General features: G+C 39.3%; 2 protein-coding genes across 2 annotated transcripts in view; one reads left to right on the top strand and one right to left on the bottom strand.

The window, feature by feature from the left end:
• Positions 1-1,974: 1,974 nt before the first annotated feature.
• On the bottom strand, positions 1,975-14,745 carry slc6a4b (solute carrier family 6 member 4b). The gene is made up of 13 exons (XM_087793235.1): positions 14,430-14,745; positions 13,687-13,821; positions 13,405-13,624; positions 13,087-13,225; positions 12,846-12,980; positions 8,207-8,310; positions 7,914-8,041; positions 7,726-7,838; positions 6,041-6,172; positions 5,883-5,982; positions 5,710-5,810; positions 3,623-3,790; positions 1,975-3,546 (listed from the first exon to the last, which is right to left on the bottom strand). The coding sequence occupies exons 1-13, from the start codon at positions 14,653-14,655 to the stop codon at positions 3,466-3,468; spliced, it is 1,782 nt and encodes a 593-aa protein (XP_087649361.1). The 5' UTR covers positions 14,656-14,745; the 3' UTR covers positions 1,975-3,465.
• A 6,168-nt stretch (positions 14,746-20,913) lies between these two features.
• The window catches only part of sgsm1a (small G protein signaling modulator 1a), a 28,674-nt gene continuing 25,164 nt past the window's right edge, over positions 20,914-24,423 (top strand). Inside the window, exons 1-2 of the mRNA XM_087793224.1 lie at positions 20,914-20,957; positions 21,048-21,091. Of these exons, the coding sequence (XP_087649350.1) occupies positions 20,939-20,957; positions 21,048-21,091 (63 nt within the window). The 5' untranslated portion in view covers positions 20,914-20,938. The remainder of the gene's footprint in view (positions 20,958-21,047; positions 21,092-24,423) is intronic.

Below are 24,423 nucleotides of genomic sequence, written 5' to 3'. Positions count from 1 at the left end.
TTTTTTCAAATAATACTTTTATGACTTATAACTAGTTTTTTTTTAATCCTATTAGTATCACAAGTTGATCAACCGAAACATTTCTACATGAATAAAACTATTTATAAATAGTTCCATAAATTTCCCTTCAGTTATATGAGCTTTATTTCAGCATATTTTCACACATATATGATTTGTTTAGCTGACACAGCCGAGAGGTTACTTGTTAGGTATTTGACTGTTTTATCACCATCTCTCCTCTTACTGGGAACCATCAAACAAGAGCCAGGCCTCCATCACATTCCTTCATTTGTGAAATGTCAAAGAGCGATGAAGAATCGACATAAAGGTCAAGCTCCTTGAGGTTATATTCTTATATAATTGCCCTGCATGACTGATGTATGTGGCCTTTATCTCCGTCTTTCACGGCAAACAAGTGTTTGCACACCATCGTCGACACGTCACGGGCGTTCATTATCAGGAGCTGCTGAGAAACACCAGGCAAGTACATGACTTCCTCTTCTGAAGACACGTTTGTCTCGCTCTGACTCTTACACTTTCTTCACTGATGGAGCCGGAGTTATAGCTGCACAAGAAATATTATGTTTGAATGACATACATTTTTACATTTAAAGCTAAATTCTCTCACTCACTACATAGTTAACTAACAGCTAGTTAGTGTTAAATAAATGAAACATTCATTGTGAGAGAAGCTTTCTTTCTTAATATAAATAAACAAAATAATGAATAAATACAAAATTAAATAAATAAAAATCCACTGCTCAAATTGGTTGCAAGTTATGCTCTGGTAACAGATAGCTTGTACTTCTTCTCCTTCTTCATCTTCTACTCTTTTTTCTTCTTCCTCTTCTTATATTTCTGCTTCTTCTTCTTGTTCTTCTTCTTCCACTTCTTCTTCTACTAATAATTACTACATGTGTAATATTCAATCACCTTTTAATATAAGTGTTAATGTAGAAAATTCCTTTTCAATTCTTCTTCTTCTTCTTCTCTCTCTCTTTACTTCTTTTTCTTTTTCTTCTTCTTCTTATGTTTCTTCTTCCCTTTCTTTTTCTTCTTTTTTTCCTTTTGTCCTTCTTCTTATTCACTTCCTTCTTCTTCTTCTAATTACTAAATGTGTATTATTCAATCAACCTTTAATCCAAGTTTTAATGTAGAAAAATATTTTTAATTCTTCTTCTCCTTTGTCTTCTCTCTCTCTCTACTTCTTCTGCTCTTTCCTCTTCTGCTAAATCTTAATATTTTAACAGTATTGTTATTATAATAATAATCTACCAGTCTGGGATCAATAAAGTACATCGAATCATAATAATACTAATAATAAGAAGGGTCAAATTCAAACTAAAATTTTTGCTGAAGTCTTTATCATGTTATGTAAATAGTGTTATAAAACTGCCAATTGTATCTGCAACTATATTACCATGGTAACCGTCTCACATTAACATCCATATTTACCATTAGATTATCATGTAGGATTGTGGCAGATGAACTCAGGGTTAGTCAATCTTCTTACCATGATAATGTAAAGTGAGTGAAGAATAATGTTTAAAATAGCACGTCAAGTATCTGATTTATTACTTTTTATGTCAGGACTAACTGATGCTCCACGTTTTGCTGCAGGACGCCCCTGTCAGTCCGTCTATTTAGCAAAGCCTCTTTTATGTGTCTTCACAGCGTCCCCGTTGTCCACTTCAATGGCCGTCAGTGTCACAAAAGGCCTTTCATCTACGTGTCCATCAGCTCCATCGTGGGCCTTGTGTGCTCGAGCACTTGCGGCTCCCGCACGTGCTCATACCTGTCAACCTTAAAGCGACGGACCAGGTTTAACGTCAGCCCAGTGTTCAGAGGTGGAGGTCAGGCTATTCTCCGGCACAATGAGGGATTCTTGCTGTTGCTAATGAGATGTTTCTGTTGCGACGATGTGTTAAAAGACACATTGATGTTGTTGAAGCTGACAAACAAAAAACACAAAGATCCTCCTATAGAATATATTCATGTTTGGACATCTTATGAGCACAAGATCAACACGGCAACAATCACTTTGCTCATCACAAATCATGACAATCATGGCCCATATTTGAACTGGAAATGACCGTTACTGTGTAAATATATAACAGTCTTTAAATCCGGAGATGCACGATATCTAGACCACGTTTACAGATGTCGATAATATTTAAGGCAAAGTTAGCGGATGACACAGGGCTCTGTTTAAAAAATGGCTGCTCAGTGACTTGAAAAACAACATGTTAAGTGCCTCATTTCCTGTAGATCCATTACAAATGGGAGAGAAACATTTTGGCAGCAGTGGTTTCGGCAGCTCGAGCTCGTTCGTGAGCAGCTCTGAAGAACAGACGATGTTAACGTAAACGACAGAAGAGAGGACGTGGAAACCGAGTTGCTCACATTTACAGTGAAACATTAACCAAACACAACATTTGTACAAAGTGCTACGGAGACGGTCGTGAAGACGTAAACGGACGTTATCGTGGAAGGAAATGTGAGCTTTAGGTTTGAGAAATGACAGCGTTGTTGAGACAGGCACACATAAACACACACGCCAGAGTTTGCAACTGAAATGAAGTCCAGGTTAGCGAATGAGCTACGAAGCAAAAGTTGCGTAAAGACCAGAAGTATAAAAGTGTTTTGGTGTCATCAGAATATTGACTTGTTAAATGTTGTTGTTTTTTTTTAAATATTTTAACTTAATAATTTGTATATTGAGAGGTTGAATTTGTTTTTATTGAATAATGCATGCAATTATTTGTAAATTGAATGGTTGAATTTGTTTTTTTAAATCGAATATTTTCAAAATAAATCATTTTCTTTTTTGCACATAGATTTCGATGTTGTAATTTCAAATATTCAAAAATAAAATGTCTAAATGGAATATTTTTTAAATCGAAACCTTTTAAATTCAATATAAACATTTTGCTATATTAGTGCTGGCAGACAATTAAAAAACAGTACGTAGAACTTTCAGCCAATCACGCGACAAGCAGACGATCACCTGACGACATAGAAGCACTGGTCAATTAATCATGGCAGATTCCAGAATTAAAACGTATTTCTATAATGAATTTGAAAGGTTATGAATTAAAAAACATTAAATCTAGAAAATGTATCTTCTAATTATTTGAATTAAAATATTTAACTCTGTGAAAAAGCCATTTTATTTAATTAAAAACAAAAACAAATCTAGCATTCAATAAAGAAATTATTGAATTAAATAATTCAATTTCAATTTAATTTGAAAAGTTGAATCCAACGACTCGATAATCTGATGATATACTTCCATAAGAAAAGCACAGTGATAAAAACGTCTGTGATTGACGAGACGATCAGTTTGACAAGCTGCACCACTTGAGGTATCGTGTCAGTTATACATGGCCTTCACATCACCGTAGTGTCTATTCTAGTACATTTCCAGTTATTCGACTTCGCCTCGGCACAGCGAAGGAAACCTTCCTATGGAATAATGGGCATGTTGAGTCCGTCAGCCGGGATGTCTGGAAGCGTCCTCTCGGGTCTCAAGCACACCGCCAGCCTCTGGAACGACAGCGCAAAATAGAAGCTCAGCTGAAGAAAATTCAGAAAAAAAGTTGTCAACTCTTGTCAAACCGACTTGTTTTAGTGAGCCCGGGGTCCACACCAGCTTGTAGACCATGTAGATGGGGATCCACATGAAGGAGGAGAGTCCCACGAAGTACCCCACGACGATGCTCCAGTCCGGGTACTGGTAGTCGAACAGGGCGAGCGGAGGCGCCTTCAGCAGGGAGCTCACGATGATATACTGTAAGGTTTGGAAAAATCATATGTCAATTCCACACGTGATGCATTCGTGGAGGAAAACGGCTCAAAGTTTGGAAATGTCAACACGAGAGAGGGGGAAATGCAAATGAGCCCCAGATAACAGGAACATTGACATTCATCCAAATGTTTCGTGATGCATATTGGAAGCAAAAAAAAAGAAGTTTCAGATGAAATATTTCCAGCTGTGGAGGTTTCATCTACGGTGGGAGGAGTCGCTGTGGAGCAGCGGCGACCTTCAAAGAGCCGAGCTCACACGATTGATCTTCTCCTGCTCCTGTCCACTACCGCTCACTGATCTCCGCTTGACTTTAAGTGTCGGAGATTGTTCGAATCCTCTTTCAAAGGATCATGTTTCGGAAGATATTTGCGATGAGTTGAAGTGATAGTTCACCCAAACTTCACTCATTTTCTACTCACACTCATGTCGACTAAGTGTTGAGATTTTTCCTTAACACCTTAATTTTTACGGTTAGAGTTTTTAGGTGAAAATATATGTTCATTTTAATGTAGCGACTGGATCCCAGTGGTCTTCGTCTTCATCTTTGTCCAAAATAATGTACTTAACCCTTGTGTTATCTCAAGGTGACCCGGAGGCCTTAAAACAAATGTGTTATGGTGGTATCCCTTGTGTTGTCTCTACCACAAAGACTTTTTTTGGACCTCCGGGTCACCTTGACCCTGAGATAACGCTAGGGTTAAAAACCTCCATATACCTCTGTGGTGCTCGTCTGTAAGGTCTAAGACTCGACAAGAGGAATCATTCCGGAAAAAAAATGAAATTGCTACACAAACAGGAAGTAATTCCGGTAAATTTCACGAGTGCTTCCAGAGTGCGTACAGTCTACTTTCGACATCACTGTCATGCCTTTGTTTCTTCACGCTTAGACTATTGCAACAGTTTGTTTTCATGTATTAACAAGAAGGATCTGTCTCGCCTGCAGTTGATACAAAACTCTGCAGCGAGAATTCTGACCCGCTCTAGTAGAAGAACTCACATTTCTCTGATCCTTAAAACTCTTCACTGGCTTCCAGTTTCTTTCAGGATCAACTTTAAAATTCTGGTTCTTACTTTCAGATCTATTGATGGTCAGACTCCTCCTTACATCAGTGATCTGATCCAGACTTACACCCCAGCTCGGGCTCTGAGGTCTGTGGATCAGAATCTACTGATGGTTCCTCGCACACGGCTCAGGACCAGAGGAGAGAAATCCTTCCAGGCTGTTGCTCCTAAGCTTTCGATCTTCTTCGCTCTTTGCACTTGATGGATCCACTGACTCCTTCAAGAAACATCTTAAGACATTTTTATTTGTGCCTTATTTTTTTCCTCCTGATTTTCTGGAACTCCTGTGTTGTTCTCTGTGTTATCTTGATCTTTTAAGTATGTATTTTATTGAGTATTGTTTTGATTGTTTAAGCGCTTTGTGACCCTGGTCTGGAAAAGCTCTATAAATTAAATTACTTTCTTACTTACTTACAAACAGGAAGTACTCCGGGTAGATTACATTGTCTACACTGTAGGCAGTAACGAAATGTACCAAGAGTACTTCCTGTCTGTATCGCTCGTTATTCTTTAAACTTCTGCTACAAAAGAGCTGAAATATAAACTTGTTTAAGTTTTACAAGGAACAATTCCTCTTGTCGTGTCTTCAATACAAGATGGACGTTACAGACGAGCAGCATGGAGGTATTTGGATGGTCTTTTTGGACATAATCGAAGACCAGGACAACTGAGCATCATTCGCTTTATTCAGTTGGATGTACATATTTTCGTATAACTCTAAAAAGGAACAGATCTAACTAAAAAATAATATCAAATCTGAGTCGACATGAGGGTGAGTAGATAATGAGTGAAGTTTGAATTCTGGGTGAACTATCACTTTAAGATGTTTTAATACTTACCGCCAGAAACGCCGGACTGATGACCACCCAGCATACTTTCCAGAAAAGTCCTGGTGGTTTTCCCAGCATGGCCTGGATGTCATTGCTGAACCTGTTAATCCCTGGATCACAAACATTCAACTAGTTAATCAATTCAGAAGTTTACTGGTGTAAAACGTTTTCATATACTTTACCGTAAAACCAAGAAACGGCAATAGCTTCCAGGAAACCTATAGCGATGATGGAGCTGCCGACGCCAAATTCCTCCAGAAGTTTCACCACATAAGCTCCGCCCTGTCAATTGTACATGGTCAGACTCACCTCTTAAAGAAGATTATCAACAGGTTCTCACGTTTGTAAGGGTGCTGAGAGAGCCCAGGAAGCACACGCACACCAAGCCCAGGACAAAGAGTTCCCGGCGATGAGCTAACTGGTCTGGATACTCGTCCAGCACCGCTGTGATGATCGCCTCCAGACCGCCGAACTGAAACACATCAGGCCAACATCAAAAGGTTTGAACTCAATTTACCTGCAAATAAGTTTGTTATTATCCATTTTGTACGTTTAATTTGTTTCTTTAAAACTAACACAAGGACATTAAAGTGTACCCACTCCATCTATATCTTTACAGCTTTAACTATTTATCCATTCCTGCTTTTATTTTTTCCTTTTTTACTATAGGGATTGATTTTCTCATTGTCCTTTATTTTCCATACTTTTGTTTAATTTTTTATTTAAATTATTATTTTAAAGCAGCATTATATAACATTTTGCCTTGAAAAAAATGCATTGTTTTTGTTGATGATTGGTTTTATGTTAACAGTCATGACTCACACAGTTGTCTCCACAAACAGAAAAAAATATGTGTACATTTTGCTCGTAGTCAGGCCCGATGGACATTTGTGGCCCTCGAGCAGTTTTCATTTGGGCCCCCAGCCTACGTTTTAAACTATATTCAACCAGATGATAAAAAAAAAAAAGTATTTGAAAGCTCCCAAGACTTCAAAAGTTGCTGATGCTGATGCTATTTCTAAACAGCCTTTAGCTCTGTCTCAAGTTCAAGTTAAATTGTGATGAAGGTAGATAGAGCTTTTTAAACTTCTAAATAAAACATGACTATTAATATTTTTCATCAATTTGAAAAAGGTTTGGACACCCCTGACTTATGGGAATTGGAAGACATTGAAAACAATGTATGATGCGTCTAATAATACAATAAAATCTATCAAAAATCAAACTTACTACAGTTTTTTTTTTTCAAAAGTATATCTTAAAGTTTTACCATCAAGCTTCATGTAATTTGTTCCATCTGCACAATTTCCAGGCATTTGCATAATCAATATTGTTTAGTTAAATTGAATGTATTTTGTTTTGTTTTATTTTTATTTATTCATTTCATTATTTATATGTACTTTTTTCTTGCTACAACCAACAAATCCAGTGCCATGTTTACAACACGGACAATAACGATTTTCTGATTATGATTCTGCTGCACTTTACGACACTTCACGTCTCTTTTTAGGGTCAACTGAGAAGCTCCAGTTTAACATGGTTCTCTCAAGTTGGCACGGAAACGGAAGTTTAAAAGAAGACTTGTTGGAAAAATATCGACACAAATGTACCTTTTGCGTCACAATTTATCAACCGTACATATAAGGAGACACTAAGCTTTAGCTACTTCAGTACACTAGTGCTAAATGATTATATCTATTTTTCTTTTGTTGTCTAACATATTGTGTGGTCACTAACTGTGACAAAGCTTGTTACTGGCAGCTCAAAAATAATCCTCCTAAAGAATGTGTGGCAAGAATCTTAAAAATATTTCTATCACAATAGTCCTGATTTTTGTACATCTTGGAATCAAGCAGATTAACAGTAAAGAAACTTCTAAATTAGTCAAAAAAAGGTTCAAAACCTTTGTTTAAAATGTCATAGGATGGAATTTGTTTTAAGCCAAAATGTGTGAAGATGCTAAGTATCTCTTGTGAGGTTATTGGAACACTTTGCTGCAGTGAGACGTCCATTCTGAGCTGGTACCGTGCTATCCAGACCCAGGGTGATCATCATGGCGAAGAATATGATGGCGAAGAAGGTGGAGCCCATCATGTTGGCGATGGCCTCAGGGTAGGTGATGAAGAGCAGACTTGGCCCTTTCAGGTGAAAAAACACTATTTAAAATATCGTATCTATGATTTTGTCTCCGTCAAATTCACATTGGTCTCAACCTTTGTCTTTGGCCACGTCTTCCACCCGGACCTTCCTCATCTCTGCCATGTAGCCCAGCACCGTGAAGATGACGAACCCGGACACAAAGCTGGTCAGACAGTTCACCAAACTGGTCACGATTGCATCACTGGACGGTGGAGAAAAAAAAGCCACCTTTCAAAATTCTCATCATAATTTCAGCTTCTACAGTTAAATTCTTGCTCCTTCGGCTTATTCCAGGAATGTTAATGCTTTATTCAAATTATAAACCCACCCGAGCGGAGAAGGATCAAGAGAGCCGACCACTTCTTACCGATAGCAGTTGTTGTTGAAGGAGTTGTAACTGGACAAGGCCAGGAGGACCCCAAATCCTGGACCTAAAGAGAAAAAGATCTGAGCAGCAGCGTCCACCCACACCTGGAGAGGAGAGGGGGTGAAAAAATGATTTAGTCAGTCGCCAAAAGTTATCCCACTTAAAAGATGAGAGAGGCCTGTAGTTTTCATAATAGGCAGGGGTCTCAAAACCGGTCCTCAAAGGGCTGGGTTGGTGCAGGTTTTAGTTCCAACCAATCCTGAGCACCCCCTTTAAACCAATCAGGGGTCTTCAGAGTGTAATCAGTTGACTGGTCCTTATTGGTTAAACTGTACTTGCTTGATCAGGTTGGAACAAAAACCTGCACCACCCCAGCCCTTTGAGGCCCGGTTTTGAGAGCCCTGATCATATTTGTACTTCAACTATGAGAGACAAAATAATAATAAAAAAAAAACAACCCTGAAATCACATGGCTGAGTTTTAAAGAATTATTTTGCAAATTATGGTGGAAAATAAGTATTTGGTCACCTACAAACAAGCAAGTTTTCTGTCTTTCACAGACCTGTAACTTCATCTTTAAGCGGATCCTCTGTCCTCCACTCTTTACCTGTAGTAAAGGCACCTGTTTGGCCTTGTTATTAGTATGGAAGAAACCTGTCCACTGTCCAATCTCAAACAGTCAAACTCCAAACCCCACCATGGCCAAGAGACCAAAGAGCTGTCTAAGGACACCAGAAACAAGGCCCTGCACCAGGGTAGGCATCTTGGTGTGAAGAAATCAACTGTGGAAGCAATTATTAGAAAATCACAGACATACAAGACCACTGATAATCTCCCTCGATCTGGGGCTCCACGTAAGATCTCACCCCATGGGGGGTCAAAATGATTACAGTGAGCAAAAAATCCCAGACTCACACATAGGCAACTAATGAATGACCTGCAGAGAGCTGGGACCAAAGTAAGTAAGTAAGTAATTCATTTTTCTTTGTATAGCGCTTTTCCAGACCAGGGTCACAAAGCGCTTAAACAATCAAAACAATACTCAATAAAGTATATACTTTAAAGATCAAGATAAAACTGATAACACAACAGGAGTTCCAGAAAATCAAGAAAAAGCCTGAACAAATAAGAATTTCTTAAAATGTTTCTTGAAAGAGTCAGTAGATCATCAAACACAGAGGGAGAGGAAGATCGTTCCAAAGCTTAGGAGCAACAGCCTGGAAGGATTTCTCTCCACTGGTCCTGAACCGTGTTCAGGAACCATCAGTAGATTCTGGTCCACAGACCTCAGAGCCCGAGCTGGGGTGTAAGGCTGGATCAGATCACTGATGTAAGGAGGAGTCTGACCATGAATAGATCTGAAAGTAAGAACCAGAATTTTAAAGTTGATCCTGAAAGTTTTAGACTTTTTTTTTTTTTAAAGTAACAAAGGCTACCATCAGTAACGCACTACGACGCCAGGGACTCAAATCCTGAAGTGCCAGATGTGTCCAGGCCCGTCTGAAGTTTGCTTAGAGAGCATTTGGATGATGCAGAAGAGAGATTGGGAGAATGTCGTATTGGTCAGATGAAACCAAAAATAGAACTTTTTGGTTAAAAAGCTTAACTTGGAAACATCATGTTTTTTGTTCTTTTCTGCAAAGGGACCAGGACGACTGATCCATGTAAAGGAAAGAACAAATGTATTTATGGAAGATAGGGAGGTTGTTCACCTTGACCCAAAGGCAACACAAGGGATACCACAAACACATTTGTTTTCAGGCTTTCGCGTCATCTTGACCCTCAGATAACCCAAGGGTTGATTATCTCCAGGTTTCTCCTCCTTTATCAAACATTCTCAGCAAATAGAGGAGAAGAGAAGAGAAGAGAAGAAGAATTTTCATCCACGATTATAAAGTAATTTTTTATTATTTTTATTAAATGTAAAGCTTGTACTTCAATGAGATGTAATGAGATGTATTTCTGGGGGTCACTTCGAACCATGTAACCTCACAGTTGCTTATCGTTTATTTTTTTGCTACCGGTCCTTCTCAATAAGACACGATAAAATGTGTCTTTTTACAAACGAATATACAATAATAACAGTTCACGATAGGCTTTTAATTACCCTTAAGTTAAGAATAATATTCAAAATAAATGATTATAACTAGATTCACATGTTTAACGTCAATATATAACATTAATAATCCCTCAACTCTATACATAAGATTCAGTAATGGCACAGCTAAAATGGCACTGGCAAATAAAAGAGAAATATCAGTCATTCATCTTTTACTCAACTGTTGTCTGCAGCCGGGATGTGTTGGTATAGGACTCACACGACTGTACACGGGGAGATCTAAAGAGCAGCGTTAAAAGAGGAGCGCAGCAGCAGATAATGTTGAGTGCCACAGAAAGGGAGGCCTTTGTTAATGGGCAGAAAATCTAAACCAATTATGCATCTTATTATCCTGCTCTGTGGCTTATTTATGCATCTCATTTGGTCTCATCCATATTCCCTCCCAAGCAAATCACTCACACATGTTGAATAAACAAGCATGCAGGGACCAGCGTGGACGCTTCAGAGAGCCAGGACACACAAGTCTCACTGGACTAACCTCGTCGGTTAGATGAATTTGGGGGGAAAAGAACAACATCAGTATATATCGAGGTTGTTTCTTTGACTTAAATCGGCATATTTCGATTGTTGGAAGTGAAATAAATAAATCTCTCATTTGCTACCTCATGTTACACATGTAGAAAACACCATTTAATATCAGGAGTCGGCATCTAAACACACACATTATTTAGAGATTCAATTTGAAAATGAACTCCAACCATCATTGGTTATTAGTCTGATTTAATCAGATCATAATGAACTGAGTAGATGGCTTCTAAATCATTGGTAAAATTTTGTTTAAAAAAAAGAAAAAGGTTTTGAATGAATATGTTACGTGTTCGATCTCTGTGGACTTTCTCATAATGGACAAATTGTCGTTTCAATTGAGCTTTTTTTTCATTAAATAAATCTCTTGAAGTTCCACATGCTTCCTCTCTTATCTAGAATGTATGTTTTTAATGTACATTCTCAATTCTGAATTTGTTATGTTTTGTTTAATGTAAGATTTTCCAATAATAAAAAATAAATAAATACAATTATAATATTTCATGTTCTTGGTAAAAAATGAAAAAGGGAAGGATTCGTATTGAGATACACATATAAATACATTATGTTACTCACAATTCTTAATTAAAAGCATTTCTAACATTAAATGGAACAGACAAAGAATGTTAAGTAGAAAAAACCCAGATGATTCAAAAACCAGTCAAGTCACTTAAACTACAAAAGTGCTTTATATGAGAGAAATTAAACTTAAGACGGGGATAAATTAGAAGTGAAGTCGTCACTCATGAGCGAACAGATGGAATGGACGTCCATCCTCACTTTAACATTGGTCACTGTGGCTAATGTCCACAAGCACACAGAGGCAGATCTTTATTTGCACACACAGAGAACCCCGCCCTCACCATTGAGTCAACATGGAAATGAAAAACTGTTGATTAAAAACTGTTCAACAAGGAAGATAAGAGGGTTCTCGTCGCTACCATCCTGTGCGACTCAAACACTGTCAACAGTTAAATATGCTCAAACCAGACGCAATTTCTGCTTGTAAAAAAATCTATCAAGGTTTCTAACTCAAGTTGCAGAAGCTTAACGAGTGACTTTGCATTTTCACGTGAAAGACTCAACACTCAATGGGCTGTACACACCCCAAAAAGTTTCATTGCAGCAAAATGTATTGATCACCGTCATCACCTCAGTGTGTATTTGTACTAAAGATAAAATAATATGGGGTTTAACATCTTTACATAATGACTAATATTACTAATATTATTGATTTAGAGCTCATCTCTGTTGAATGATATTATTGTTGTATGTACGTTGTGTTGTCTCAGGGTCAAGGTGACCCGAGGGGCTGAAAACAAATGTGTTTGTGGTATGCCTTGTGTTGTCCCAAGGTTGCAGAGGTTGTTCATCTTGACCTAGAGACAACACAAGGGATACCACAAACACATTTGTTTTCAGGCACTCGGGTCACCTTGACCCTGAGATAACACAAAGGTTAAGCAGGCGTCCTCGACCTTTTTTGACGCCTGCTTAACCTGTTTTTGACCAAAGGAATGGTTTAATTTTGGCAATATATTCACCAACCAATAAAAAAGTTAAAAATGTTTTTTTTTCACATTTTTTGATTACACTTGACTGTTTACTGCAAAATTAACTTTAGATAATATATCGTCTTTTTAAATAAAAACACCTTTCAGACAGTAACAATCGTAGAACAGATGTATAAATTATATAAACTTTACTTTCTATGCGGCCCAGTAACTGGAGTTGTACATAGTACTACAGAGGAAAAGAAGGAACTATTAGAATTTAAAAAAAAGAAATTAAATTATATTAGCACAATTTCTTTTAAGTACCAAAAACATTAGTTAGTAAAAAATGCTTTTTTTTTTAAAGCATACATCAATTTACATAATATTTACAATACTATAAATTAAGGAAAACCAACGTGTAAAAAAATATATATTTGGAAAATAACAAAGGTGACGTGTCTCATTTGATGTAATATTTCTACGAGCCTCAACAACTCACACTGGTCTCCAGCAGCTTCTCCCACTGAGGCTTCAGGTAGAACTCCACTCCCCTCCAGGCTCCGGGCAGCGTGGCTCCTCGGACCAGCAGGATCAGAAGCACGATGTAGGGCAGCGTGGCGGTCACCCACACTACCTGGTGTGGAGGGAAGCAGTGGGAGGATGCAGAGAGGATGAACAACCGTGTGTGGGCTCAGGGGGAGGTAAAAATAGCCGCGGTGTAACTTATAACAACGTGTTACCTTTCCTGAAGTCTTCACCCCCTTCCAGAGGCTGAAGTAAACTATGGTGAAGATGAGAAAGAGGCAGAGCATCAGCTGCCAACGGACGCCGCCAACATCCCTCAGCCCGGATGACTTGTGGATCTCCAGAACATTCCTCCTGTTCGGATCAAAACACGTCGGTCAGCGGGTGGTCGGCACACCAGTGCGACCCTGTATGTTACACCGGACTACAAGCACCACACCAGAACCAGCCGACACAAGCCTTGTTTGTACAGATGAGAGCCCTGGAGCTATTTATACACCAGACTCCTGCTGCTCAAACTTACATGCACTTACGTGTAAAATTCCTCTGCCGGAGATTTGGAAGTATTGGTCCAAGTCACATTGTCCACGCCGAAGTAGTTGGTGCAGTCGGGGGTGTTCCAGACGTTGTCACAGTTGGTCCAGGGCAAGATGGTGGAGAAGGAGGAGTAGAAGTAGAAGAGGGCCCAGGCGATGATGGTGTTGTAGTAGAAGGACACGTACAGGGCGATGATGCAGATGGCGTACCCGATCCCTGGAGAGAAACATGGCCGGGATTATTAGTGAATCGGGAGGAGCTAGGGTCGTCTAATATACCTTTGAAAATGGGGCAGATGTGTTTCCATATTGAGATGGCGCCGGTTCTGTGGAACTGCCCGAGTGCCAGCTCCATGTAAAAGAGCGGGATGCCTCCAAAGATGGCCATCAGGATGTAGGGAATCAGGAAAGCCCCTGCACACACACACACACACACACGGATGTCTCATAATCAGAGGCGTCACCATGTCATAACATAGCTCAGAGAGATCCCAGTCACTGCTAATGGTTTTAACTATACAAATAAAATCTCAATAATCAGGTTTAATAGCAATAAACTGGTCTGTGGAATCATTTATTTTAAAGATCTTTTTTTTTTTTTTAATTTAGGGAATAGTAGAAGAGCAACGAAGAGAAGCAGGAAGAGAAAAAGATGAGATTATATATTTTTAATATATAATATATATAATATAATTGTGTAAAACAGAAATAAAATCTTAGAATTAGAATTAAGATTTTTTTAAACGTGTTTTTAATCACTTTACAAGATTTTGTTTCATTTATGGTCATAAATAGTCATGTATTATTTTTTTAACATCCTTTTTCTTAAGGATTTGAATATATTCAAAATAACTACGAAGGAAAAGTTGGGAAAAGTTGCTCCGGTAACAAAACAAATTCAGAACCATGGACAGTGCGCACTTGACCTAACATTATAAATACAGTATTTGTTTGTTTTTTAGGGAAGAAAAAAAAATGACACGACTTAAAAAAAATCATATCAAAAATAAAACGTCACTCACCGCCTCCGTTTTGATAACAAACGTAAGGAAACCTCCAGACATTTCCGAGGTCCACCGCGAACCCCACCACAGACAGGAGGAAGTCCATCTTCTTGCTCCACTTGTCCCTGGAGTTGGTCTGCGTGATGGCCGGCAGCGGCACCGCGCTGTTGCCGGTGTAGCCGGGGTTCGGGGAGCCGTGCTGGGTCAGAGTTCCAGCCATGACCGCGGAGTCCTGTGGGGGCATCGGGACTAGGAAAAAAAAGTCCGTCAGGAGCAGATCCACATACGAGGAGGAGGGTGGAGGGTGAGGACGGGAGGAGTGGGAGGAGGAAGACGGGGAGCCACCTGAGAGGGAGACACGTTCTAATAATCCACATTAGACCTCACCGTCGTTTCCGAACCTTCTCAGATCCGTCATGTGGATCACTTTTGATTGACAGGTTGACTCTTAAAAGAAAATGACGGCTTCATCTGGGTTGAAGTTGAGTCTGGGGTTTATCTTTTTGTGGATGAAGTAAATACCACAAAGCAAGAAAGACAAAAGATGTGAATTAAAATGCCTTATTCTAGAGTTTATTCTAGGTACTCTGGTTTCCTCCCACGGTGCACCCCACTGTTCCTATAAACTTAGAGGTTAATCGGGAACTCTAAATCAGGGGTTTCAATTCGTGGCCCTCCATTTACTGTCAAGGTTTTCATTTTTTTTACACCAGCTAGTTAGGGCACCGGGATAGAGATCATCATTTTAAATTTGTAATTTGTAATAATTGCTTTTTTTTAAACATATTTCTTTTAATTATAAGGCACACTTACAAATGTTTTATTTTCTCAAAAATTAACTTATTATTATAATTCTGGATCTTCTTACTAACTTCAACCCGATTTTATGAGTCATAAGTCCGTCAAAATGTTTTAGTATGACTTTGGTAAGCTAGGAACCCCTTGATGTTTAAGTAAATGTACATAATAGGTACTGAAAAAGTATGAATAGTGTATTGTATTGTATTTAATTTGTTACAACTGAACAATACTGACAGTTATTATGAAAGTGTGCGATACATTTTGACTCACCTGACCGTGTTGTTTTGCTTAAAGCACCTTATAGTCAGAATGTGAATATGGTATATAGTTAAGATTTATATAATTAAATAACACATTCAATCTGACAAAAAAATAAATTCACAGTAAAACCACAGAAACAACAACAAAATAATTTGTCAAAGACGATCGGAAAAACCCGACAGATGAGCAACATCTTCATTGTCTGACCACATCCACCCTCATTGTGCCAGACCGCAGACAGTTGTCACCCGCTCTGGACAACTGTGTGGCATTGAAAAAAGACATTATTATTAAGAAGAAAGACATTTTCTTAACTATTGAATCTACTTTTCTGCAGGAATTGGATGATGTATACATGCAGCCTGGATGACCTCTCAGACCGTTGATAAAGAATCTATAAATAGCAGATTGCACTGACTTCCAGATCCTGAGTTACCGTAACATGGTTTGGTGAAGACAGAAGAATGGAATCACATGCAGCTCAAATACCGTCATTAAGAAAACCTAATAAAATGACTTTGTAATCCAATCCGGCGCTTTTAGCACTGAGCTGTACGAGACTGCTGCATAGAGCTGCAGTCACACGACCGGGACTCAACTCAGTTAGTTCAGGAAATAGATATGACATCCAGGGAGACAGGCGGGATGTCAGAAGAGTGTCGCTAAGAAGCCAAATTGAAGACAAACAGTCAGACCTGTCGGCATTTCTTCCTGCTGCATGCTGCATTGTGGCACACTGAGCAGGATCAATGTTGCTGGATGGGTGGAAGGGTTGATAGAAAATAGTGGGAAAGTATAATGTCATCGCTAACAGCAGGATGGGATGAGTTGGTCTGGGGGTGTTCAGAAAATAAGGATGGAAGTGGATTCCTATTTTTCCCCCCCAAGTAGGTGGTTAATTTGTAGGAAAGAAGGTACGAAAAGGGTTAAAAAAAATTAATAAAACCAAGGCGAAGAGAACTAAGAAAGGCTGGTGGCAGACCAGGTGTGAAGTTTGAAGGAAGTTAGAAATGGATGAAGAGAGGAAGAAGCGGCTGGAGGGAGGAAGAGAGATAATAAAATAAAGGATGACAGAAGGAAAGAAGAACTGAGGGGAGGAAGGAAGGAATGAAGGAAGACCGGACAAAATGAAGGACAGAAAATGGATAGAGAGGAATAGGAGGATAAAGGAAAGAAAGAAGTCATAGATACATGAAAGAAGTTAGGTATGGATGCAAGAAGAACATGATTAAGCAGGCGAGGAAGGAAAATAGAAGGGAAGGAAGGAGAGAAGGAAGTAAGGTATAGGAAGGATTCGTTGACATTCCTCTAGTAATTAGAGTAATAGTTCTACGACAGGCATGATGGAGTCCACATGTAGTTCTACAAACATCTTCCTTCTCTGAATACAAATGTTCGCACTGCACTCGTCATACATCTGGTCCAGTTACACAACCACAGCTTTGGTAACCTGACCATGAAAAGTTCAAGCTGCGAACTCACTGAACCTTATAGAAGAAAAGGTGAAAACATACAAATCGTCCAGTCTATAGTCCATGAGGGATGGAAGGCAAAGGAAAGAAGATGTTTGGTATGTTGATAGAGAATATTGCATAGATAGACGGACGGAAGAATGTCTTGATGCAGGGTTAGGTTGGGCAATGGAGGGATGATTAATAAATATATAGATGAATACATGCATGGATTAATGGATTATGGGATGGGTGGATTTATTTGAAGAACTGAGGGATGGATGAATGGATAGAGGCATGGATGGATGGATGGTGGCATAGAGGGATTGGTGATTGGTTAGATAGATGGATGGTTAAATGGATGGATGAATAGAGGGATGCAGGGATGGATGCATGATTGGTGAATGGATGGCTGGAGGGATTAATGAAAGGATGTTTTGATAACTTGGAATGCAGAAATGGTTGAATGGATGGAATGGATGGATGGATAGATGATGGTTAGACAGATGGATGAATGGATGAATGAATACATGGTGGGATGAATGGAGGGATGGACGGATCGATGGATAGACGGATGGACGGATGGATGGATAGATCCATGGATTAGATGGATGGAGGGATAGAGGGTTGGATGGGCAGATGGATGAATCTATGGATGGATGTATGAATAAATGGATGGATGAACAGATCTATAGATAGATGGATGGAAGGATGGATGGATGATGGGATGGATGGTTAGATGGTGAGATGCAAAGATGGATGGAGGGATGGATGATTATAGAGATGGATGCAGGATTGGATGAATGAATGATGGGATGGATGGTTAGATGGAGGGAGGCAGGGAGGAATGGATGAATGAATGAATGGAGGGATGGTGGATAGATAGATGATGGTTAGACGGATGGATGAATGGATGGATGATGCAATTGATGGTTAGATATTGGGAAGCAAAAATGGATGAATGGATGCATGGATGCATGAATAAATGGTGGGATGGATGGAGGGATGGACGGATGGATGGATAGACGGATGGACGGATGGATGGATAGATCCATGGATTAGATGGGTGTAGGGATAGAGGGTTGGATGAATCTATGTATGAATAAATGGATGGATGAACAGATCTATAGATGGATGGATGTTAGGATTTAAGGATGACTGACGGGATTGATGGTTATATGGTGGGATGCAAAGATGGATGAATGGATGCATGAATAAATAGCGGGATGGATGGACGGATGGACGGATGGACGGATGGACGGATGGACGGATGGACGGATGGACGGATGGACGGATGGACGGATGGACGGATGGACGGATGGACGGATGGATGGATGGACGGATGGACGGATGGACGGATGGACGGATGGACGGATGGATAGATAGATCCATGGATTAGATGGGTGGAGGGTTGGATGGGCAGATGGAGGAATCTATGTATGGATGTATGGATGTATGGATGTATGGATGGATGGATGGATGGATGGATGGATGGATGGATGGATGGATGGATGGATGGATGGATGGATGGATGGATGGATGGATGGATGGATGGATGGATGGATGGATGGATGGATGGATGGATGGATGGATGGATGGATGGATGGATGGATGGATGGATGGATGGATGGATGGATGGATGGATGGATGGATGGATGGATGGATGGATGGATGGATGGATGGATGGATGGATGGATGGATGGATGGAAGGATGGATGGATGTAAGGATGGATGGATGTAAGGATGGATTGATGCAAGGATGGATGAAGTTTATGGGCAACATCATAGAAGTAGTAGGAGGGGGCCTGAGAGAAGAGCTGGGGGACGTGTGGTGGTTGCTCAGCTGAAGTGAGGGACCCTGAGGGTCCGGCAGCAGAACTCACACACTTGTGTCGACCTGCATCCACACATGTTGTCCAGAGAACATCAGACTGACAGCAGCTTCTCTCACATGCTCTGCTGAGCACGTCGACTCCACTTACACACACACATGAGCACACGCCCACCCGGACCCTGATGATGATATGACACTGATGACATCATTGAGCTATAGACCAGTGAAGACCTCACACATGCTGCTGACCAGGGTCAGATGTATTTACATGACAACACTTTATTGTCATGTTTACACTGATTATAAATGTTCTGGAGCAGGATCTTCTCCGGTGAAGAAGTCCTGACATTTAACATCTTTATTTACCTCATCATCGAGCCTCTGAGTCATCCCCGCCTGGGAATCCTGGGACCGAGGAGAGGCTGAAAAAGCATCACTTCTGATTTCATAAAAACCCCACACTATTGGTGTTGTTGTTCTGCTGTTGCACATGGTTTCCTGGTGCAGATCATGGTTACCTGCTCGTCTCCACCTGTCATGCTGGGTTACCACTCCGACCTCTCACCACCTGATCTACCTGACAGGTTCACCCCGCAGGCGGACCAGGACTCCAGACCCAAACACCGACTCAGTCTGGCTCGCTGAAGCTGCCAATGTCCTCGACTGACTTCTTCAATCTCCACCGATCTGATATTCATTCTTTCATTCACTGATCTAACGGACATACAGGAATAAATAAAGGCTCTTTGTCGTTAGCGCCATCTTGTGTTAGAATCACTTTCATAAACTTGTAACTTATTCACTTATTACCCTAGAGCCACTTTTATTTATTTTTTTAAGTTATATTTGTGTTACGTGTAAGAAAATGACAACTTTACTGTAATCAATCATCTAGATTTAACACACATTTCAAATAGTCACTTGATTAACTGATAATCTTACATATTTAATTCATATTAAATAATCATTGTCTTGCATTGCATTCACTTAAACTAAAGGCCGAGGTCACAAAGCCTTGCACACACAGAAAGATTAAACGTAGTTTTAAATAAATGAATGCATATAAAACAAATAGTTTTACAGGAAATTTGAAAAATATTGGCAAAAAAAAACCCCAAAAGTGTGGACACATACATCAAGTGCAAATACGTATTATAGATAATAGATAATATGTATTTTTATTCCTAGACAAAACAAAGAAAAAAATAATGAAAATTAAAAAGTAGCTTTTACTTGTGATTCTTCATGTTGACCACTAGAGTGTAGACTGACACTTAAAAAATGATTTATTTTCTTTAAATTGTATTTATTTACAACTGTGGGATTTATATTTGCAACAATATCCACACATTTTCATGTAACAATTTGTGTTAATAATATCTATACTTTTTTTTTTTCAAGTGCTTCTGGATCAAGATGGCGTCAAACAATAATGGCAATTCGTTTTATATCGAGCTGTTCACTAACAAATCCATCACACATTTTTTGATTGTCCAAAAACAAAAATAAAAAAGGGGTAGATTTAGGAACACTCCACTAATCTCCAAACATTTCCATTTGTTTAATTAAAAAAAAAAAGTAAGAAAGCAAACTATCCATGTGATTTACTCGAGGCATTATACAGGAAAATCGTAATCGCAAATATAAACGTGTCTTGTTATTATTAACTAGTTATTTATTTATTATGTTTTATTGAATCATGTGGTCCTTTGTTTGGATCTGGTGTGAGTGCACATCTCTCACTTTGTATAGCACCAATGCATGCATCATTTCTTGTTCCATCTTTAATAGATAAATAAAAACAATTATTAAAAATAAAAGACAAAATCTTCCTTTTCGATTTTCTACTGTGGAAGATCCCGATGGTCTGAAAAAGAGCTATGTAAATACAAATTACTTACTTACTTACTTACTTATTGGAATGAACTCAAACTTCCATATAATTGCACCATAATTATTATTTAGGTAAATATAAATGATTTTTTTTTGGATCCTATCTGGCAACGTCTTCGGCAGGTGTTATTTGAATGACGGGTCTTATCATGTAAACTTCTTAATGGACGTCAAGCGCAGCCAATAGCAGCTCTCCGCCCCTGAAAGGGGGCGTGTCAATGGGGAGGGGCGGAGTCCCGGGGCGGCACTCAGCTGTCAGGAGGCTGCTGCTCTCACTGAGGAGGAACATGTCAACAGTCATGGCAGGTGGGACGAGAATTTAAAATAAAACACTATTGTGCTTGTTTCCAATTGTTGGTTAAAAGATGTTAACCGTGAACACGACTTGTTTTGCAGAGGCAGAGACACGTCAGAAGCTGCTGCGCACCGTGAAAAAGGAGGTGGGTGTTCCTCTCTTTCTTTCTCACGTTTGTGTGAATGAAAGAAAGATGGAGAGACCAGACAACTGTGTCCATTTTTCTATTGGATTTTCAAACGAGCCGCCCTTTTTAAAACTAATGTTCTGTTAAGTTGATCAAACGCAAGTGTTAGTAAGCTAGTGTGTGCGCGCGTGTGTGTGTGTATTTGTGAGTCGTGCGCGGTGAAAGCAAATATGTTTTGTTCATCTTCTCTGTGTCACGTTATCATCTGTGGTCACTGTGGAGACACTGAAGTTGAAGATGGAACCTCAGAGACATGAGAGGAGAACGTGTCCGTCAGGCGGTGTTTTTAGGGCGTCACTCGTGCACTCGCTCGACCCCATGAAGTACTTTTACCTGGAAATAAGACTTTATAGTTTTTTTTAATTTACTCAACATGTGGCAATAACAATTTAAATGAATGTGTATTGAAGTAGCACACAACGATGGAAAATAAATGTTTTAGCATTAGCTGGTTCTTTTCTTTTTTTACTTTTAGAAAACGTTTTAGTTTTACAACACAAAAGTTAAAACGGAATGTATCATGTTATTACTCAACATTCATTTCACAACAAAGTATTGTGGGTTTTTTTTTTCAGTTAGCATCTGAAGCTAACAAGCTAGCACACAGCTCTCTAGACGTTGGTTGGCTGTGACATATGAATCAAATCTGGCACTAATAAATGTAAATGTTAAAAACCCTATATAACCCTGAATATCGACATGACTGATGTAGAAACATCACCATTAGACAAAATCAAAAATATAAAATATAAAAAAAATAAGACTTTTTTTTTGTGGTGTCAGTACAGGATAAGATCATTATAAAAGATAATGCACAAAAAAAAGCAATAGAAAAACAGAAGCAAGCACCAAGACATCGGCTTGAATTTTATACATCAGATAACAATGTGTGATAATGATTAAACAAATAAACACATACTGTATTTCCATTCAATTATAAGCTAAGATGACCATTTGAGAATCTTCAATATACTCTTGCAATCTATTTGTTTTGAGTTAAACCTCTAGAAGTGTGACTTGAAGTGTCTAATAAGCCAAAGGAAAAAAAATTGGTCATCAAGGGATTTCATACATTTCTTGTGTGTCACCCCCCCCACCCTACCTATGTGTCTCCCACATTCATTTGCATTTTTATTGCATACTGATGCAGCTCTGAGTCATAGTTGGTAACAAGACGCCACCGTGCCTTTATCTCCGTTTGACAAGTTATATGTGTGAACACTTGGTTTTTGTTCATCACCAAGGACTGAGAACTCCTTTTCCTGTGACTGGCAGAGATAAACATCTGAGCTTAATTGCTGTGAAACATTGTGCGACTATACTAAGATTCCTGTCTGTGGTCTTATCTGCAAAAAACAGACCTTTGTTGCAATTAACCTTTCCTCTTTTGTTCTCACAGTTCACTCACGGGCTGTCTTGTGAATTAAAGAGCATGTGAAATGTGTGATTTTTAGATCATCCACTTGTTGACAACACTTTTTTTTTTTTTTTTGGGGCCGTTAAACGTGCTTGGCTGTGCGGGTTAAATTAGATGGCGCCTCTTAGCCTCTGGCTCTCCGAGCGTCCAGCTAGTAATATGCTGCCCGTCTGCTCAGATGTACCTGGACGTGGGCCATTATTGTAAGTGCAAGAGGGATGTTGCTGGAGAATTACATCCATGATTAACCAGAGTTTAGGTCGAGACTGAGCCTGGAAGTGATCGTGTCTGTCAACCGTGCTGCTCTGTTGTCTGTTCAATCTAGCGAGTGCGACTGAAGACAAACACACACCCTTGTTTGCTCGAGGAGAGAGAGAGTGTTATGAATATCTCTTCTGGTCGAGCGTTCTAGCTTTTTCCGATCCACACCTGTTTGTTTTCTTCTCGATGTGCGGGAAGAGAAAATTTGAAATCGTTTGAACTAAAGCTTCAAAGATCGTTCTGTACAGACCCAAGGCCTGGGGGCCAAATCTAGCCCTGCTGAGTGATTTTATGTGGCCCCCCCGGATGATTAACAGATCATTTTAATAAGGGTAAAGTGTTGAGGGAAAGGAATTCGATGGCTTTGATGAGGGACAAACGCAGAAAAAATCAGTAATGATTGAGTCTCCAATAATTAAAAGAGAATATTGAACTCTCACTTCCATTCTGATAAATTAATTCTGTTTCGCCTGTGACTAAGTCTGATCAAAGACTTTAGGTGTCATTGAGTTTGACAACCCTCAACTACAGGGAATTTATAATATGTTTTTCTTGACACCTACTCAAAACAAGATGGACGACATAATGGAATGATTTTGATGTAAAGTAAATGGTTTTGCTACTTTCTGTCATTATAATCTGTCAGTGTTGCCAACTTTTGAAACATTGTTCTCATATTTATTTCACTTCAATTCTCCTTAAATTGAATGTCTAACATTCTGGTTGAATGGCAGGTCTTGTAGAAGTCACTAAGCCTTATTGAGGTAGAAGAAAAATGTCTGAAATGAAGTCAAATTTTGAATTGACTATAAACTGGACCATAGTTCTCGTTGAATTGGAAAGGTATCTCACAAGCAGAAGCTAACGTTTATTTTCCACAAGAGACACATGTAAGCAGCGTAAGACAATAGTACCGTACGTTGGGCCTGACACAAGCACTACATGCTAAGACGCTTACAAAACCACGACTTGGTTGCTTGTAAATCCACTGTACCTGTGATGAAATCGGGTGAATGAAATTGACATCTTTCATTATTATACGTATAAGGCCATTTTCTGTGGTAGAAAATGAAAAAGAAATGCTATTTGTAAAAGGGTAAATAGGTCATACATTGATGCGGAATTCATAAAACATGCTCTCTTGTCCTGTTTAAGGTTTGTTTGCAGTCGTATTTTTGTCTTTTTTTTTTTTAAAGGTAATGGGAAATTCTCGGCTCATCTCATTCCTGCGAACCCATTATCCATGTCCCCTCTCGTCAGCCGAGTGTATCGTCACCCCCCTAGCAAGGATCACTTGTAGCTTTCAAGTTGTTATTGCATTTCAGATTGATTTATTTCATCCTGTTGGTCCAGTTTCAGAACCGTTTCAGGGGATCCTTGAATCCAGACGATCTCCTGGTTCCTCAAATATTGTCTGTTTTTCTAGTGACATGAAGTCATACGGGTAACTGTGTGTGTGTGTGTGTGTGTGTGTGTGTGTGTGTGTGTGTGTGTGTGTGTGTGTGTGTGTGTGTGTGTGTGTGTGTGTGTGTGTGTGTGTGTGTGTGTGTGTGTGTGTGTGTGTGTGTGTGTGTGTGTGTCTTTGGCGTCCTGTCCAGGGTGGCCAAGATAC

The sequence above is a fragment of the Callionymus lyra genome, chromosome 1 (genome assembly GCF_982586985.1).
Source record: "Callionymus lyra chromosome 1, fCalLyr1.hap1.1, whole genome shotgun sequence".
NCBI classification, from domain to species: Eukaryota; Metazoa; Chordata; class Actinopteri; order Syngnathiformes; family Callionymidae; genus Callionymus; species Callionymus lyra.
The sequence above is the reverse complement of the archived record's forward strand: the minus strand, read 5'-3'. Positions and strand labels throughout refer to the sequence as shown.